This window comes from Schistocerca cancellata, chromosome 7 (assembly GCF_023864275.1).
Source record: "Schistocerca cancellata isolate TAMUIC-IGC-003103 chromosome 7, iqSchCanc2.1, whole genome shotgun sequence".
NCBI lineage: Eukaryota > Metazoa > Arthropoda > Insecta > Orthoptera > Acrididae > Schistocerca > Schistocerca cancellata.
Window position 1 is genome coordinate 294,318,674 of NC_064632.1, and position 18,777 is coordinate 294,337,450.

At 38.4% G+C, this 18,777-nt stretch overlaps 1 protein-coding gene across 6 annotated transcripts in view; it reads left to right on the forward strand.

Annotated features, from left to right (window-relative positions):
• The window catches only part of LOC126091990 (E3 ubiquitin-protein ligase HECTD1), a 349,712-nt gene that overhangs the window by 46,068 nt on the left and 284,867 nt on the right, over nt 1-18,777 (forward strand). For all 6 annotated transcript variants that reach the window (XM_049907362.1, XM_049907358.1, XM_049907357.1 and 3 more), the window contains exons 7-11: nt 382-497; nt 675-733; nt 9,984-10,195; nt 11,663-11,779; nt 14,073-14,230. In XM_049907362.1, the coding sequence (XP_049763319.1) occupies nt 382-497; nt 675-733; nt 9,984-10,195; nt 11,663-11,779; nt 14,073-14,230 (662 nt within the window). The remainder of the gene's footprint in view (nt 1-381; nt 498-674; nt 734-9,983; nt 10,196-11,662; nt 11,780-14,072; nt 14,231-18,777) is intronic.

The window sequence follows — 18,777 nt, forward strand, 5'->3', positions numbered from 1 at the left end:
TACAAAAATTTTGCTGACAGTATATCTGAATCTGAGAGTTATAGGGATCCAAGCCATATTTCTGCGATTTTGTCATTAAGACCAGATTGGTAACATTTGAACATAGTTATTTGAAGAAAAGGGATGCCAGTCTTGGCCCATGGGCAAGTTACGGAGTGTGACATAGGTAAATTTCCATTTAACACTGCATAGTTTGGCCATGGGCTGCAGCAGGATGACACACTCTTCCACAAATGAGGGATGTCTTGCGTATTACAAATAGGGTCTTAAGTCAAAATTGTGTAAATCGTGCTGAACAAACCTTTACCTGTGTGTGTGTGTGTGTGTGTGTGTGTGTGTGTGTGTGTGTGTTAATTATTTTATGTAATTGCTTTTGTTTAGGTACATCTGGCACAACAGCTACAACTGTTGCCCCCGAGACCAAATCGTCGGCCTCTGTATCAACTATTATAAGCCTTCTTTCTACACTCTGTAGGGGATCTCCAACCATCACACATGTAAGTCTCCCGTATCCATATGTTATCAAACTGTACTCACTTGAGTGTTTTTCGTAGAGCATTTTCAATGGGTAGAATACTGAAAAATGTACTGGTTGCTTTAAGGAAGTTGTTGGTAGTTAATAAAAGGAAGATTGTTGACAGCATTCACACAGAATGTATTTGCCTGTGTTTCAGGATCTTCTGAGGTCAGAACTACCAGATGCTATTGAAAAAGCATTGAAAGGCGATGAGAGGTAAGATTAAATACCAGACTTTAAGTTTATATCAGTAGTCCAAGGTAGGAAACATGTAGTTGATATTAAGAATGAGGCCTGGATAGGTGAACAAGAAGAGTCCTTTGCTTCAAAGCATTGTGTTTTGTGAGTGTTTTTTTCTAAAGACAGAGTGGTGTAGTGGTGGTGTAGCAACTACTCTTGAATGCGTAACCAACTGTTGATGCCGTGCCACAGTTTGTCCAAAGTGTACGTACATTAATGCTTTTAAACAATGAAGAAATATTCTCTTGCTTAAATGCCCAACAATTCATTTCAATGATAATAATCAAATTTTGAAGATTTAGTGTTCTGGATAGCTAAAAATCTATTCATCAAGCAGCAGCAGGAGAACATGTATATGAAGGTATTTAAATATGCAAGCTTTTCGAGCTTCTGGCAGAAGAATTGAAAAGGAAGGACGAGGGGCGAAGGAAAACGACAAGTAAGGTTTAGGGATTCAGGAGAGTTCGGGAAAGTGGCCCAGAGCCCTGATATGAGAAGGAAAGACTGATTGTTGAGGACTGCACTGGACAAGATTTGAAACCCTGAGAGCTTAAATGTGGAAGATAGAGGAATACACTAGTCAGGGAGACTGCCAAAACATTGTGCGGGAGTTAAGAGCGGAAAACTAAGCACATTGTGTGTGACAGAGGTGGAGGGAGCAGACAAGTCAGAAAAAGAAAGATATAGAAAACTAAGATGGAGTGAAGAAAGGAATAGCTACTGTGAAGAAATGAACGTAATTTGAGACTAGATGGGTGGCGAGAACTGATATGTTGTAATGCTAGTTCTCACCTGCGGAGTTCTGAGAAACTGGGGTCTGAGAGAAGAATCCAGATGTCATTCATTGGTGATTCAACATTCACAACTGCCATGTTGTAGAGCATGCTCTGCAACAGGATATTGTGTCTTGCCAATATACACCCCATGCCCATGCCCATGCCCATGCCCATGCCCATGCCCATGCCCATGCCCATGCCCATGCCCATGCCCATGCCCATGCCCATGCCCATGCCCATGCCCATGCCCATGCCCATGCCCATGCCCATGCCCATGCCCATGCCCATGCCCATGCCCATGCCCATGCCCATGCCCATGCCCATGCCCATGCCCATGCCCATGCCCATGCCCATGCCCATTCCCATGCTCATGCCCATTCATCCTAACTGATAATTTGGTGGTAATCATGCTGATGTAAAAGGCTGAATGGTGTATACATAACAGCTGGTATACAAAATGTCGTTTCACAGGTGGCTCTCCCTTTGATAATATATATTTTGCTAGTTACAGGGCTGGTATTGCTGGCAGTAGGAGAGTGCATTGGGCAAGTCTTAACTATGGGGACGGTCACAGTAGTAGGAGCCGTAGGGTACAGAGGTGGGTGAAGGAGCAGTTTAGGGTCTGACAGTGGTATTACGGGGATTGGGAGGGTGACAAAAAGCTATTCTTAGTGCCGTGGGCAAAATGTCTGACAGAATGGACATCATTCATGAGCCACTGGCTCCGAAAGCTTGCTAATTTGTGTGTACTCTCTTTCCATCACTTGGTGAATAGATTTTTTTATCTATCCAATTAAATTCATTTCAGTGTTTTTGGTTCTATTTTCCTCTGGGTGCTTAAATTTTAAGTATGGAATAGCTGTGACTCTTCCCCCAACTTCAGCTTTGTTCTTGTTCAGCTTTCTCAGTAATTTGCAATTAAAAAAGATTTAAAATATTTAGATTTTTTCAGATGCACGAACTTTAATGCTGGGTCAGGTCAGATATAGGCTGGGTACGCCATGGTGATGAATTTGTCAAATTATATGCAAAAAAACCCTTGTCCATGGATTTATACACTTGTAGTCGATGATAATTCAGGCAGGCAAAGGGGGAAAAAATTCTTACCTTTGTACTCTCAGCTTTTGAAATTCAGGACAACATAATAAAAGCATACTTTCTTTACTTTGATGAAAAAATTCCTGGATTGAGACACAGGCCACTAAAGTTGGTGTGTCGTTTGACATTTGTAATGTGCATAATGCATTGAAATGCTCTATCTCTGGAACAATTCAAGATATTGTGTTGATTTTTTTTTTTAATTTCAAAATTAGTAATCTTTTGATTAAAATATTATCCTCTCTTTGGAAATAGGTCTCAAAATTCTTTTGCTGTAGCTAGCCAATTTATTTTTAATTAAGGGGAGGTTTACTATCTTCGGCCCGAAAAAAGCATGTTATTTGAGAATTTTTTTCTCGGGATGTGTTACAGATATCAATGTTGAATTTGATGAAAATGGTTATTGATATTTCCTCTACAAACTGGAATTTTTTCGACCAGAAATATCGAAGAGCAAAGGTGGAAGTGCCGTCGGAACAAAACAAAATTTCGATGTAGACCTCCACACGCGGTATGACACAGGTCAGCCGGCTCATCTGAAATCAAAATTGAGTTGACTTTAGTAAAGTATATAAGATTCTTTAGGAGTTGTACCTTGTTTAAGTTATTTGGACCATAGGAAACAAAATGGAGATCATTTGAAAGAATATAGGGTTTTTTTCATAGATTTTTAGATTTCGTCACCCAAGTAAAAATATTTATAGTTGATGGATTGGAATAAAAGTGGTACAACTCCTACACAATTTAGGAAGCTTTGTCGCAAACAAAGAATCGTGCCAATCGGTTCAGTAGATTTGAAGTTACCATACCACGCGATAAAAAAAATGTCATTTCGAGAAAAACGTGTTTGAAGTTTTGACTGCATATAAATGCAACATTATGCAACTTATGTTTAATCTGCTATTCTGGGTCCATAAACTAGTCCTTCCTTTTCCTCTTAGAGTGAGTTCTGCTCGATCTGGGCCATACTCCGCTGCTCCAGAGCCGCTCATACGGCCGGTGACAAGCGGTTTTCGGCTGCTTGAATCAGATGGTCGTCTGAATGCTTGGCGAATTGCATCGAATACAGTCCCAGGGTGACGTCCATCATTGTCATGGTCTTCAGAATTGCTGAATACCCTTTGTTGGAGCTGCTCACTGCCAGGAAAGTCGCAATCTTTCCCAGTCTTCGCACCAGAATGCAAATGCTTGGAGGCTAACTTCCAAACACACACATTCAAACTTTCATTTTAACTTTGTATGTTTCCTCCCAAGCACCGGTACAATAACTCGTCCTCCGTAAGAAAAAAACTGGTGCGTGAAAAAAGCCGATTTCAGGCAGGTGGATTTTTTTGTTCAACCGCGAATAACAAACATTTCCGTTCCGTATTCGGAAAAACCGTTTCAGGGGTGGATTCTAAACACTTTTATGGATCCAAAAATGCAAGTAAACAAAAATTGATTTTTTGAACCAAAAGATAGTAAACCTCCCCTTACCAGGCAATGTTTTTCCAGTAATGCTATTTTCAGTTTTTATTTATTTATTTATTTTTTTTTACTTTTGATCAATATTACATAGTACTACATTCTCTGAAAAGGAGAACTTACACTCTTAGTTTAACTTGTTTCATAGACAACTGAAAATTGGCAGTTTCCATTATTTCTATTACCATATTTGTGCATATTGGTATCATGAAATCAAAATCTAGTCTTGCTTGATATATCGTTTTAATTCTCATTTACACATACAGGTTTCAGTCAAATACTAAATTTGTGAACTACTTACAACTGAAATTAGCTATTCAGTGAACTAAATCTGTGTACAGACTTAGTCAGCATCTTCCTTTGTTGAACCAATGGAAACTGCGGTATCCACAGTATTCAAAACAACATGAATTGGAAATGAGCACTCTTGGTAGTGTTACTGCTTTGCAGTTGTAAGCCTATATACGGTATCTGATCCAAAGTATAAAGTTTGCAATGGTTTTGTTTAACCTCGGCAGTCAGTAGAGCGGTCATACGTACAACATATTCCTACAGTTTCTGAGGTCTAGGTTGGACAAATAAAATTTATCCTTCCTTGCTTCATAAAGTTCGTGCAGTGTAGGTTTGCCACAACTTGGAGTCCAACCATTCATCTTCTGATTTCCTTTCCTACTGCCAAAATTCAACTTCCCTTTACAACATCATAAATATTGTAAAATCTTAGAAGCTGTACATGGAGCGGATAGATCATTTTGTAGATGCTTGCTTCAGCATCCGTTCTACACCATTGTTAAGCCGCTACCTGTGACTTCTAGCACTGTATGTCCACTCCGTTGGTACAGAGACGTTGTGAATTCAAACAGTTGGTGTAGTGGCCGGCATGAAAATAGGGCTTCAATGTCACCTCGCCGTCTTACAGTATTGCCAGTTTTTTTATAGTGGTAATTTCTAATGTTTGTAAAAATAAAAATAAAAATTGGGCAACTCTATTTTTAGTTCAGAATGTGATGCAGTACTTTCCAAATGAAAAAGCCCACTAGCTGCTAGGAAAAAAATTTAAACTAACGTTACAAGAAATTTTGGAGGAAAATAATTTTTTACTTCAACCTATGGTAGTAACAGAATCGTAATTGGACTGAAAAAAATAAAATAAAATAAAATGAACATCCTCAAAGTTTACAGATGCGCATGCTGCGTCTTTTATTTCAGAAACATAAAAGTATTCGGAGATAAAAAATAAAATATTATAAGAGGAGTGAAACTGTGCCAAGTGCGTAGTGAAAAATGTAGTTGCTGATGAATTTTTGTTCTGTAGGACTGCGAAGAAACTTCCCATGAGAAAGTTGTTAAGAAAACTACAAAATTATTTTTGGTAACATTAGACATAATTATTGTATCGTATCACGTACAGAGGCAAATTACTTCCACAACATTCCGTGCGCAGCAGCGCGCGAGTCGTCGTAGGCCGCCGCCAAGAGTTTTGTTCGGATGGCTCGCTTTAATAGGACCAAGAATATTCCCTACTTCCCGAAAATATTTTACTGTCTGTTAATACACATCTTTTGTCATTGCATCCATCACTCAAAACGCCAATATACGCTACGCAAAAGTAATTGTAGTTATTTTGAAGCCAATATTTTCACTGAATGCGAGCAAAATACTTGTTCAAAAGGTTTTGTGAAACCCAAGTTTTATTTAAATTTGTTGTAATCCTATTATTCTCAGCACACAATATATGCTTGGTGCACAAAAACCTCGTTCTTACTGCTGCAGTGCCCCTGTCTTGTGTTACAAATTTCGTCCATCATTGCAGTTTCTGAATTAAAACGCAAGTGGGCGGAGAAGGCAGTGCATTGAAGTAACTGGCCAGAGTAATCAATTTTATCATAGACCTTACCCTGTATTTCTCTACCATCGGATACTGTCCTCTGTCATACTAAAAAAATACAATTCTAGATTTTTGTAAAAGTTGTCAAGTGTCATAGATTTCTGTGCTCTTCTCGGAGAATCAGAATAGGTGTTGGGACTGTTCTGATGTTACTGCTCTGTTTATATAGACAGTCGATACAGAAGCATCACATTTTGTCATTTTATGAACTGCATTACCCTTACCACCAAACAGCCAGTAAATTCTTCTTTGAAAAAAGGAGTTAAATTTCGAATGTACAGGTAAACCGAGTGTAATGAGATTATATGCGAATGAAAGACATTCAATACAGGTTTTTAGGAAAAACTGTCGTTAATTAAAGCAGAATTGACAATCTTATTTTAATTGACAGTTACTGTTGAGAAAACTAATTGCCATCACTTGTGATAAATTTATCAGAAATCTACAATAAGGGAAAAACATTCACATTATGTCCTCTATAACTGAAATGAATAGGCATACATTTAAATCAAGTCAATGAATGATCTTATGGTTCCGTGTCTTCAGATTCACTGTCGCTTATTTCAACCAGGTATATCATCACAGATTCCACTGTGGTGTCTCGTAAAGCCTGATTCAAGAAAATATCATCGAATTTGGCAAGAAATGTCATTGAATTTGGCATAAAAATTAGCACCAAAATAAATAACATTGAAATTGGCAAAACAAAGTAACAAGAAAAAAACAGTGAAATTGGCAAATGAATTTGCTGCAAAAAATAGCACTAAATTTAGCACAAAAAATAGCACTGAATTTAGTGTAAAAGTGTAAAAAATAGCACCGAATTTCATGCAAAGAAATTCATATTTGACAATAAAGTAAATCAATTTTTTCCTGTCCTTAACTATGTCTGTTGACTCAAAAGTCGGAATGCTGAGATTTATAGATGATTACAGCCAAAAAATGGTGTGTAATACCACTTCTGTAGACTGCTTGAATGAAAATTTGCAATGGATGCCCTTATGAGGTATTACGTAAAAAGTCTCAAATGTTATTGCTGTAAAGGATAACATACTTGGAGTTTTGAAGTAAGAAAGTACACCAGAATAAGCCAGAAATTTATGAAAAATGTATGTTATATGAAAGCAGTGGATTTATATTCATGCTGTGGTGACTTAATTGTACAATAATTCAAGAGCCTGAATCTGAAAGAAGTGATAGAGTGTGTGTAGCTCCTCAACAGTGTAGTAGAAATGAGAATGAAGGACATTGATGACGGCAAAAAAAAAAAAAAAAAATGGGAAACACGACCTTTCCAGTGGATTCTGGCATCTATGAAATTCCAAAAATTTGTTGAGTTCGACTGTACAATTGGTCATGATTAAAGTTGTGTAAACACCTTTCTTATAAAATAAAACACAAATGACACGTTGAAAGTATTCTAAGTTTCAGGAAGTATCACGGAAACACTTTGTTTTGAAATACAAAAAATTGTTCAAACTGGAGCATAAGTCGCCGGTTAATAGATAATGAAATCTTATTGCCAGCCGTATTGCTGCAGTTTCCCATACATAAATCTAAAATCTGAGTGTGACCACCTCCTAAAATTTGCGAAGTAAATGTTGTCGTCACTTCGTACTTCTCGTACCACTATTATTTTAATACTTTCATACAAACACTCACATCTGCATTTTCTTTTTCTGTCACCATTTCACAAGAGTAAATGCAGCACAAGCTCACAAGCAAAGAATGGGGTACATTCATAGCAGACTGCTTCCTCAGTGACACAGTGTGTGGATATGAGTGTGCCCACGGGTACACGCATTTTCTCCGCAAATCTTTGTGCATGCTGTTGTATTCCCATGTTTGTGTGATTGTACAGGAGGAAAGAGACATCACTGTGGGCATACTTAAGAATACATTACATTTTCATAAACCAAACTATAACTTGATCAACATTTTGTAACACGAGATAGTTTCGACGCACAGTGTTCTGCTCGTGCGTCAAATACTAATCAACTGTTCGTATGGTTTCATTACCAGAAACAAATAGCTACATTCATAATTCACCCATTATTATTGATATTTATGGTCGGTCTACTTATTTCTGAGACAGAAAAAAATTTAAAAAATGCACATTTACCACCGTGGGAAAATGTCTTAAAAAGACAACTGTTATTAGGAGAAAGAACAAAAGCAGTATAAAAAAAGAGCCTCAGTATTTCAGCTATAATATTGTAAACAGTATCATTTATTTTGTTTGATGCAGACTGAATATATGAGGGAAACTTCATTTGGAATTAGATGATAATAAGGCTTTAATATGTAGCTACACAGTTGTAAAATGTGCACTCCCAACATGCAGCAGAATCTGCCTGTGCTCTGTTTCTATGGTGGTGATGGCTTGTTGACATCAACCTAGTCGCTGTGACAGATGCTTTAAGTGTCACTTTTACTGAGTTTTCCAAAACAGCTTCATTCTGCTATGCTCTTTCCATGATACTGTGTCTGTATGTTAGATTGCTTGCTTCGTCTTCAGGGGTAACATTCTGACAGCTCTTTTTTTTTTTTAGCTGCAGAGAGCCTTTTCATTGTTGTCTGTCCAGGCCTGCTTGACAACTTGACCAGAACTGAGCACTAATCACAAGTGTTGAGTGCTCTTGCTCTATACATACCACTACTGCTCGAGCTGATCCATGTTTCATCGGGCCTCACAACTTCATTCATACTCATACTATGAATCTGCCTTAAAAATCGGAATTGCCATGCAGCTATATCCTCCCTCTCCATCAACAGCTTACAGCCACAGGGATGTGCATAGTGAAAGCCTAGGTTGTGTCAGATTGTAAATAATGACGTGTCAGCAGTTGAAAAAGTTGTGGTTCCTTAAGTGAGACCAATAATTGGTGCTATCAGATGTTCTTTTCTGCTGTAATAATCATAAACATGAAGATGAATCACATCCTCTGCAGAAAAATCTGCATTGAAACTTAGTGGCAGATTAAAAGTGTGTGCTGGACCATGACTTGGATTTGGGACTATTGTCTTTTATGGGCAAGTGCTTCACCCACAACAGAGAACTTGCCTGCAAAAGCAGAGACCCTGAGCTCAAGTCACAGTTCGGCACACAGTTTTAAGCGGCCAAGAAGTTTATCAGTGCTTCTGTGGAGTGAAAATCTCATCCTGAAGTCTATATGCATAAGCCTCTTATCCATACCATGTTTATAGGGTTTTAAACTTCATTGTTCCTCCAGCTTCCTTTTTTTTCTCAGACATTTCCTTGTCAGTCTTTGTAAGTGTCCCCCCCCTACCCCCCCCCCCCCCCCCCCAAAGCTGTAGCATTTTCCTTTATTACCTTGTTAATGGAAAGGGGTGTGCTATCATAAAAGTTTTTTAGTCCCAGCGTAGGCATGTAATGCACATACCATTTTTCTTGACTGACCTGTTATGGTAATCCCCTTGCCAGGAGAATGTTGTCGATCTTTACTGCTCATAACTTTTGACGCACCTCCTGCTGGCATTGTTCAGCATTACACAGAAAATACCAGCTCCTACAATTGTAAAAACTAAAACAGTCACAGGGCGCAACGATCAAGCAGGGCAGCTGGCTACCTGTAGCAGAAGTGCAGTGCAGGCTGGAAGGATTGTGATAGGGTGAAAGTTTGGCAACTTTGGGTGCTTGCTGTGGGTACGGGTCTCATGGTATTGGCACAGTGGGGTCCATGCCACACATGTGGACCTCCTCCCTACTATATCCGTCATAGCTGTTGATCCTAAAATAATTTTTAACTGACTGTAGAAAGCAACTGACATAAGTTTCTTAGGATCAGATGAGCATTTTTTAGACATGATACATTATACATAGCACTGCCATTTCCTGGTAACATGTAAAAGCTTGGGTACACATTGTTGAATTTTATAACTTAATTGACACTATTGTGTGAAAGTTGTCATAAATACATTTGACATTCCACAGTCTCGGCTTTGTGACACAGAACTAAGTACTTCTTAACGTGTACAGGTGTTCCTTGGACTCGATGCGCCTTGTGGATCTGTTGCTGGTGCTGCTTTTTGAGGGTCGTAAGGCTCTTGCACGCTCTGGTGCAGGTGGCAGCCAACTCCTACCGCGGCTTCGTCGTATGGACAGTGCCGGAGAGAAGACACACCGACAACTGATAGATTGTATTCGCTCCAAGGACACTGATGCCCTTATTGAGGCCATTGATAGTGGAGGTATTACAAAAATAATTACTTCTTTCTTATTATTTTATAAATTACTGGTTTGATTTAAAATTTTTGTAGCAAATAAGCTGTTATTGTTTTTTCTTTTGGCTTAAAGTACTGCAACTTTCTAACAATAGTAAGCATCAGATGTGGCCACTGAACCTACCTTTAGGAGCTGCATTAAAATGCATGGCCGAACAGTATATTTAAATGTAGGTTTTTTAGCAATAATATTATGAGAAAAGAGATTGCTACTCACCATATGGAGGAGTTGTTGAGTCACAGACACAAACAAAAGACTGCCATACATGCTGATCTTTGTCAAAAGCTCCCTTAAAGAACACATCCCTTAAAGAAAAACACACACACCACACACACACACACACACACACACACACACACACACACACACACACACACACACTCACTCACTCACTCAACCACAACATGCACAGGCATGGCCACTCTTTCTGGGCACTGAGGCCGGACCAGAGACAGTGGTCCTTTTTCCCCATCTGCGACTCGGCATCTCCTCTGTATGGTGAATAGCAATCTTTACTGTTCATAATATTGCCATCTTGGATTTTCCATCATTTGATAGGTTTTTTGAAGTTATTAGAAATCCTGAACGAAAGTAAATAATTAAGCACATTGTTGTTATAATTTTATTTTCAAGTACATGTTTCGGTAATTCTATAAACATTTGAGTGTATGAGAGTGTACTTTGAGTCATTGTCTTATAGTACACAGACTTTTTACAGAAATTAACTATGTGAACATTGGAGGAAAAATTGCACTTTATAAGAGGTTAAGTTCTCATGAAATGCTGAGAACTTTTCAGGGTGTAGTTCATTGCAGGTAGACATCTTCAGGAAGCAGGTAAACATGTAACTGGCAGAATTTTGAAATCAGGGTTATTGACAGTTAATTATCTTTTTTTATCTCAAATGACATCTCATTTCAAACACTACATTACTGTTAATGTTATATCATTTTTACAAAGTGGCATCGGTACAATAAGTTGCAGTTACTTTGAGGAAAAGGTCATCTACAAGTTGAAAGGACTCTGTGCAGATGCCGATTACGCATCATGTCTCAGAACAGGGTATTGGCATAAAATTCATGCAAATTTAGAAATTCAAGCAAACAATAGCGCGCGCGTGCATTCAAATATTTCTACAAAGCATTATGGAAAGTATTTCAGGAGCAAAAAAGTTATTTGTACACTGACACATTTTGGGTATAACATTCACAATTTGCACTGGACTTGCAAGGATTCACTCTCTTTAATTGAAGATGTATCACCTTCTCACCTTCTTGGTGAACATAGTCCAGCAACACTGTTTACTAAACGGCCAAGAAATGCAAATGGTAAATTCAAGATGTTGCCAGTCACTTAAAACAATTGTTATGGTTGCCTGGGTAATACTGTAAAGTACAAAATTAACTCATAAATGAAAATATTTTTGTCTGCAGGTATTGAAGTGAACTTCATGGATGATGTTGGACAGACCTTACTGAATTGGGCATCTGCTTTTGGCACACAGGAGATGGTAGAGTTCCTGTGTGAGAGAGGAGCTGATGTCAATAAAGGTATGCACATAGGTTTCTGTTCGTATGCACCACATCTAAATAAATGTAAACTTTAAAAAAAACATCAATGAATTGGGATTTTGTCCTATTACACCAAAATGTAAGGTGTCTGAAAAACTTTGGTTCTACTGAAATATCCCAAATTTGTGTCCATTGTAATTGCTGGGCTGCACAAAATTTTGCACGCACAATATCTATGCAAGACCCGATTTCTTTTCGTACAGAATGTTTTTGGAATACTTATCCAGGTGGAAACCTATGGACATTAAAACTATCTTGTGAAAAATACGGGGAATGGAGATGAACATTTTTCTAGGAGGTAAAATCAACTTTTGGGTTTTATTTCATCAAACACTTCGTCTTGGAGAGTCACAAATGAGTATTTTAATTTAATAATGTGTAAGGAGTTGGAAATATGAGTGACTTCTATGAACAGCATAATGAACACATTATTATAGCCAAGAGAGGCACAAAACCAACACCCCCAGCAGAAGTATATAGGCATACTTGCTGTGCAGATAATTAAAAGTTTGAAAGAATGTATGATCAGACAAAAGTAATAGGTAATTTATATTTTTAATGGAGATAAAAATTTATGGTGGAATATCAGAATTCAACAGCAGCAAAATAAAGAGAAAGGAGAATAGGAGAACATTGGTAAGGGGAAAAGAATGAAAAGGGAAGACATCTCCTATAATTTTTATTGGCACACAATCTAATCATTGTAAACATGGTTTAAGAATTATGAAAGGATGTGTATATGTGGAATGGACCAGGAGACACCAGAAGATTTTGGATGGGTTATATAATGGTAAGAAAAAATTTTTAACTGAAATATATTTGCAGGGGAAGATGTGGACTCTGACCATGATTTATTGATTAAAGACTGCAAGTTACAACTGAAGAAAGTACAGTTCATTATAAAATTAAGGATATGGGATCAATTGATTGAAAGAACCAGTGGTTGCTGAGAATTTCAAATGGAGGGTGGTCAGAGAGAGAGAGAGAGAGAGAGAGAGAGAGAGTACATTAACATGAAAACTAGATTTAAATGTTAGGAAATCTTTTCTGACAGTATTTGTGTGGAGTATAGCTTTGTACATAACTGAAATATGGACAATAAACAGAACATTGAAGAAGACACTGGAAGCTTCTGGAATGTGGTGCTGCAGGAGAATGCTAAAAATTAGATGATCAAATCAGCTAACTAATGAAGATGCACTAAGTGAGATCAGAGAGAAAAGGAATTAATGACTCAGCTTGACTTAAAGAAGGGATCAGTTGATTGGATACATCCCAAGCAATCAAAAAATTGTAATGAGATTAGGGAGGAAAGTGTGAGAAATAAAAATTGTCAATGGAGATGAATGTTGTACTGCATAAGCAGTTTCAAATGGATGTAGGTTGCAGTAGTTAGGTGGACACAAAGAGGCTTCCACAGGATAGATTAGCGTGAACAGCTACATAAAATCAACCTTTAGGCTTGACATGGTGAAGTACACCTTTTATAACTACCTGAGCTTTCTTTACTTGTTAATGGTAGTTTCACGTTTCAAAGTTAACAACAATCAGAGAATAAGCATCAGCTCTCAAAATAGATGCTTCGTGAATAAGGTGAATTGTTGTGAGTGAGTGTCACACTTACTTCTGTTGCAAATCGTATAATTTAATTACAAGTATTGAAACGCAACACATTGCTTATGTCAGATTCATGGCATTCAACCTTTCTCATAGTCATAATGTTCTCGACATTTGATACATATTTAATGTTAATTAACCTGCAAAATAACACATGGTACCATCTAAACCATTCTAGTTCAGATTTAAAAATAACAACTAGTCTTAGACTGTCTCAGCTCTTTTTACATGTTTATTATAACCCATTCCCTCTGACACAACTTCACCATTACAGTTTGACGCAGTTTTTGAAAACTTTGTTTGGGTCAACTTTAACATGTGCAAACCCCCCCCGCCCCCCTCACACACACACACACACACACACACACACACACACACACACACACAAGAGGGGGGGGGTTGCGTCATTATTCCATTAAATAAGTGTTACATGGATCACTATTACTATCAGATTTCTACCTTTGCTTCTACCAGTTTCTCTCTTCACTTTTTGAGACAGTACACATTCAATAAGATTTAATTTCCTTTGGCCCTCTAATAGTCTAATTACTTGCCCATTACTCATTCTTCTAGTGATCCATAAATTAATATTAGTTTTTCATAAAAATTTAAAATGTTGAATTGGCTTGCAATCAAAACCCCATTGTGTTTACAGGTCAACGCTCATCTTCCCTACATTATGCTGCCTGTTTTGGACGACCAGCTATTGCTAAAGTACTTCTGCGCCATGGTGCAAATCCTGATTTGCGTGATGAAGATGGGAAGACTCCTCTGGACAAGGCTCGTGAAAGGTCCGATGAAGGCCATCGTGAGGCAAGTTGTATTAAAAACTTGTTACTAGTTTATATTGTCCTTTTTGAAGATAAACAGTGTTCTCGAACATAAATAAGCGCACCTCTTTATGAGCTTTCTAGAGGGAATCACCCTAGCCGTCAGATCGATCCTGAAGCCCTTGTCTGCTTCGTGTTCCCTGGTATCTTCACAGTTTGGACCCAGGGCCAAGACATGTTTTGCTTATTCCTCGGTAGTCTCAGTACCTTCTTTCTTATCCACTTCATGTGGTCTTATTCAGCCCAGCTTGCTACCTTCTTGTAGACGGACCTCCACCTCTTCATTGGATTCATAAAACCCTATTTCGGTGTCAAGCGTGTCAACCAGTTCTCCCTTTTTGCAGGCCCTACAAAGGCTCACTGCTCTTTCATAAGTACACAAGTGGTGAGCACAAGGTCTCGAGCCATTGCAGCATTTACTTGCTTTCTTGTGCTGCAGTCTCCCATCTTTTCTTTTTTCCTCGCGGTGGCCGCCCTTTGAAGTTGATTTGTCTATTTTAGAAGGTTCTGCTTTCTTTTGTTGATTTCTTATTTCAGTTACACCACTTTTCAGTTGAAATAATTTTTGTCTGTTCCTGGGTTTGACTTCAATTTTCAGTATCCCACCTCCTGCAGTTTGGATCGACTGGGGAAGAATGCCTGAAAAACAGCCTACAGTGTTAATGACCCTTTGTGCACAGTAATTGCATAGACTTGTATATGAACTTAAGCCAATGTGGTAGCCAAATCAACATTGTGGGATCATTAGGTACCCTTTTGGTAGAGCTCTTAACATAATGGGCATCACACTTCTGATCCATGAGCTAGTAGTTACCGTATTTACTCGAATCTAAGCCGCACTTTTTTCCGGTTTTTGGTAGAGCTCTTAACATAATGGGCATCACACTTCTGATCCATGAGCTAGTAGTTACCGTATTTACTCGAATCTAAGCCGCACTTTTTTCCGGTTTTTGTAATCCAAAAAACCGCCTGCGGCTTAGAATCGAGTGCAAAGAAAGCGGAAGTTCTGAAAAATGTTGATGGGTGCCGCCACAACTAACATCTGCCGTCGAATATATGTAGCGCTACACAGGCATGCTATGTAGGCACAAAGATAAATACTGGCACCAAAACCTCTGCGTCAGTAAATAAATTTAAAAAAAGGTAAAAGACGAGCTTTTTCTCTCTACCTTGAGTTTCGACCACTGCATTTTCATACATTATCCAACAAAGTAAATACAAATTCCGTATTGTTCATCTTCGAATGTATGAGCATTTTAATGTACTACGAAAATCCGACTGGCAAGACGTTTAGTGTTTGGGATGTTTGTCAATATGGCCAACTCTTCATTCTGAATTTTTTCCTACCTGTGAGAAGAGATGGTTGCTAATAGGAACTTTTATGAATTGTGAATCACATGCAGTAATCTCTTCACCATAAGAATAATACGAATATAAACATTTTGCCACGTATTGTTTCGTGTTTGCTGCTATCTCATTTAAATCCTGTCTGCTTAATAAACTACGAAACTAGAGTGAGACAACAGCAAACGCGGAAGAATATACATATCATGTCATGTTTATATTCGTATTATTCTTATGCTTAATAGTGATACAGCCAAAAATGAAGCACGGCAATTGACTAGATTTTTAAATCCAAGACGACTCTAATTTCTGTGCAGAATGTAATGTACTAAAGCGTCTGCAAAGATTTTCAAACGGAGAAAAATTTTCGCGAAACTCTCGTTCAGAACATCTTCTATCATTCGCAGTCTATTATTTGATTCTTGTTGATCACTATCAAAGAAATCAGCAGTTTAAGTAACAACAAATAGCAGTCTCTTGTCATTGTTTCGTTAATGAGACGATTCCTCTCTTCTTCTTTTTTTTTTAATTGTAAGCGGCGGTAGTGCACACAAAAGCAAGCCATGCCGCGAGCGGCGACAGGCCGTAAACATGCACTATCAGAATGCGACAAACAATGCATGACACAGTACAGTAATGAATTTTCAGCTTAGAGTGACGTAAACATCTATAACAAAGAAAACGGCGCGTATCAGACCAAAGAAAAATAAGCAATCAATTCAAACCAGACGAAGCACGTGAAAAAGGAAGGGTACCCGTATAAATACGGAAGGAGCGCCTGACGCATAGCAATGGCTCAACTGCTAAGCTTAAGACTCGAACCAAACTACTCTACCTGTATCGTCATTCATTCGACCTAAATTGTGTCTCATATTACAATGGACCAACTTTGTTTCGATTTGGCGGCCTAAAACTTTTCTCTCCCCTTGAATTTAGAGTCTCAAATTTCAGGTGCGGCTTAGATTCGGGAAATTTTTTTTTCCTTGATTTCGAATCTCATTTTTCAGGTGCGGCTTAGATTCGAGTGCGGCTTAGATTCGAGTAAATACGGTACCCATGCATGCCACAGTAAATGCCCATCTTCCTTAGGCATCAGGACTCCCAGCAATGGTCATCATGCCAAATGACCTTTTGTGTGACTGGGTAGCACCCTCAATTGGATTTGATGTCATTAGGGTGGATGTTTTTCACATTAAATGTATCAAATTGAATCAATGCAATGGCCATTCTGATTTGGTTTTCTCAGCAGATAGGTCTGGATATTTCAGTGCTGCTGCTTTCCCTACCCTGACTCCCAGGTGGAGGAGGGACAAGCCAGACTGGAAGTGAAACAGTTTACTCACTACTAGGTGTATAGTATTGCAGGAGGAGATACTTTTATGGCAACAAAACCATTATTTTTAGGGAACACGTTGAAGAGAAATTTGGTGAATTTCACTGATTGGGAAAAATGTGTACTGATCACTATCCTCCATGTTCACAGTTTTGCCTAGTATTTAGAAAGGAAAAGAAAATACAAGAACATAATTCACTTGACTGCATGTCACATACCAAGGCAAGAAAAAATATGAACACCTGCATCCTGTCTTACATGATGACCGAATACGCAAAAATCGTGCTGTCGCTTTCTGTGCTTGTTTTTTTCCAAACCAGAGCTACCACTGGTCCCTACTCTCGTGGTTGCTACGATAATATCTTCAGGAACAACTTCCCACACCTGACAAGAATAACAGCTTCCTTGTCCAGCATCTACTGATGACAGGGCACACTCTTGGGATCACTCTCCCCAGAAACCTACAGGTCAGAGGCCCAGCTGAAGGAGCCACAGCCTATTTGTCTCAAGGCAGCCTTCTCTTTGTCACCACACACACCACGGATAGGCCCTTGCAATAATCTTGGCCATCAAAAGCTGCAGAGGAGGAATAATAATAATAATAATAATAAAAATAATAATAATAATAATAATAATCCCCGTGGAGGCCCGGGAGAAGAATAGGCCTCCGGTATGTTCTGCCAGTCGTAAAAGGCGACGAAAAGAACAAACCACTAATAGGGCTAACCCTCCTTTTAGTGTGATTACTTGGTTCAGGACAGAACTAAAGAAGCCTCGGACAAGTGCCGTCATGGTCGGGGACGACGCTTGAACCCTATGCCCGCCCACAATGGTAACGACACCGCTAGCCAACTGGAAAAGGATTTAAATCCGAATAGAGGTGTTTTGCAGGATATGCTACCTGCAACCACCCTAGAAGGAAAACAAAGACAGAGGATGAGATGGTCAGATGAAGTTAATCGACACCTCATGTTCTGTTATTACCAAGCAACAAACCTAGGAACCAACACAACTGGATACAGATCACAAGTATACACAACATTTATTACCAGATACCCGGAATTAAAATTTTTAACAGAACAACGACTAGCTGATCAGATCCGTGTAATAATCAAAAATAACAGGATACCCCAGTCAGAATTAGAAAACATCAAACAACAAGTACAACAAATACTGGAACAAAATAATGTGCAATCAGAAGAGGAAGAAAACACAGTAATGGACTCAAACATCCCAGAGCAAACAAACAAAGACCAACACGCATCAATTAAACAGTCAGAGGAAAACGAAATCTTAAGACAGCCACCAGAACAAGCGCAAATAGAACACGAAGAGAGACACGTGTTAGATATAGAAGAGAAATTTCAGCTGACATATATAGAATACAAAGACACAAATACAGACATTAGACCATTCTTGCATAGACCGCCAAATAACCCACAAGTCGAAACAACAATAAAAACTATCAACACAATCATACACAACAAAATAAATGAAAACACAACTATGGAAGAGTTACAACTACTGGTTTATATAGGAGCACTCACTACACTAAATATACACACTAGGCAGAGATCAGAACAAACCAACACACAGAAGAAACCCACAAAACCAGCATGGCAACACAGGTTACAGATCAGAATAGAAAAACTGAGAAGAGACATCGGACAGTTAACACAATTTATAAGAAATGAAATATCAGACAAAAAACGAAAAAGGTTAGGTAAAATCTCACAACAAGAAGCAATAGAGCAATTAGATGAAAAAAAGCAGAAATTGCAAGCATTGGCCAAACGACTTAGAAGATACAAAAAAAGTGAAAATAGAAGGAAACAAAACCAAACATTCAACAC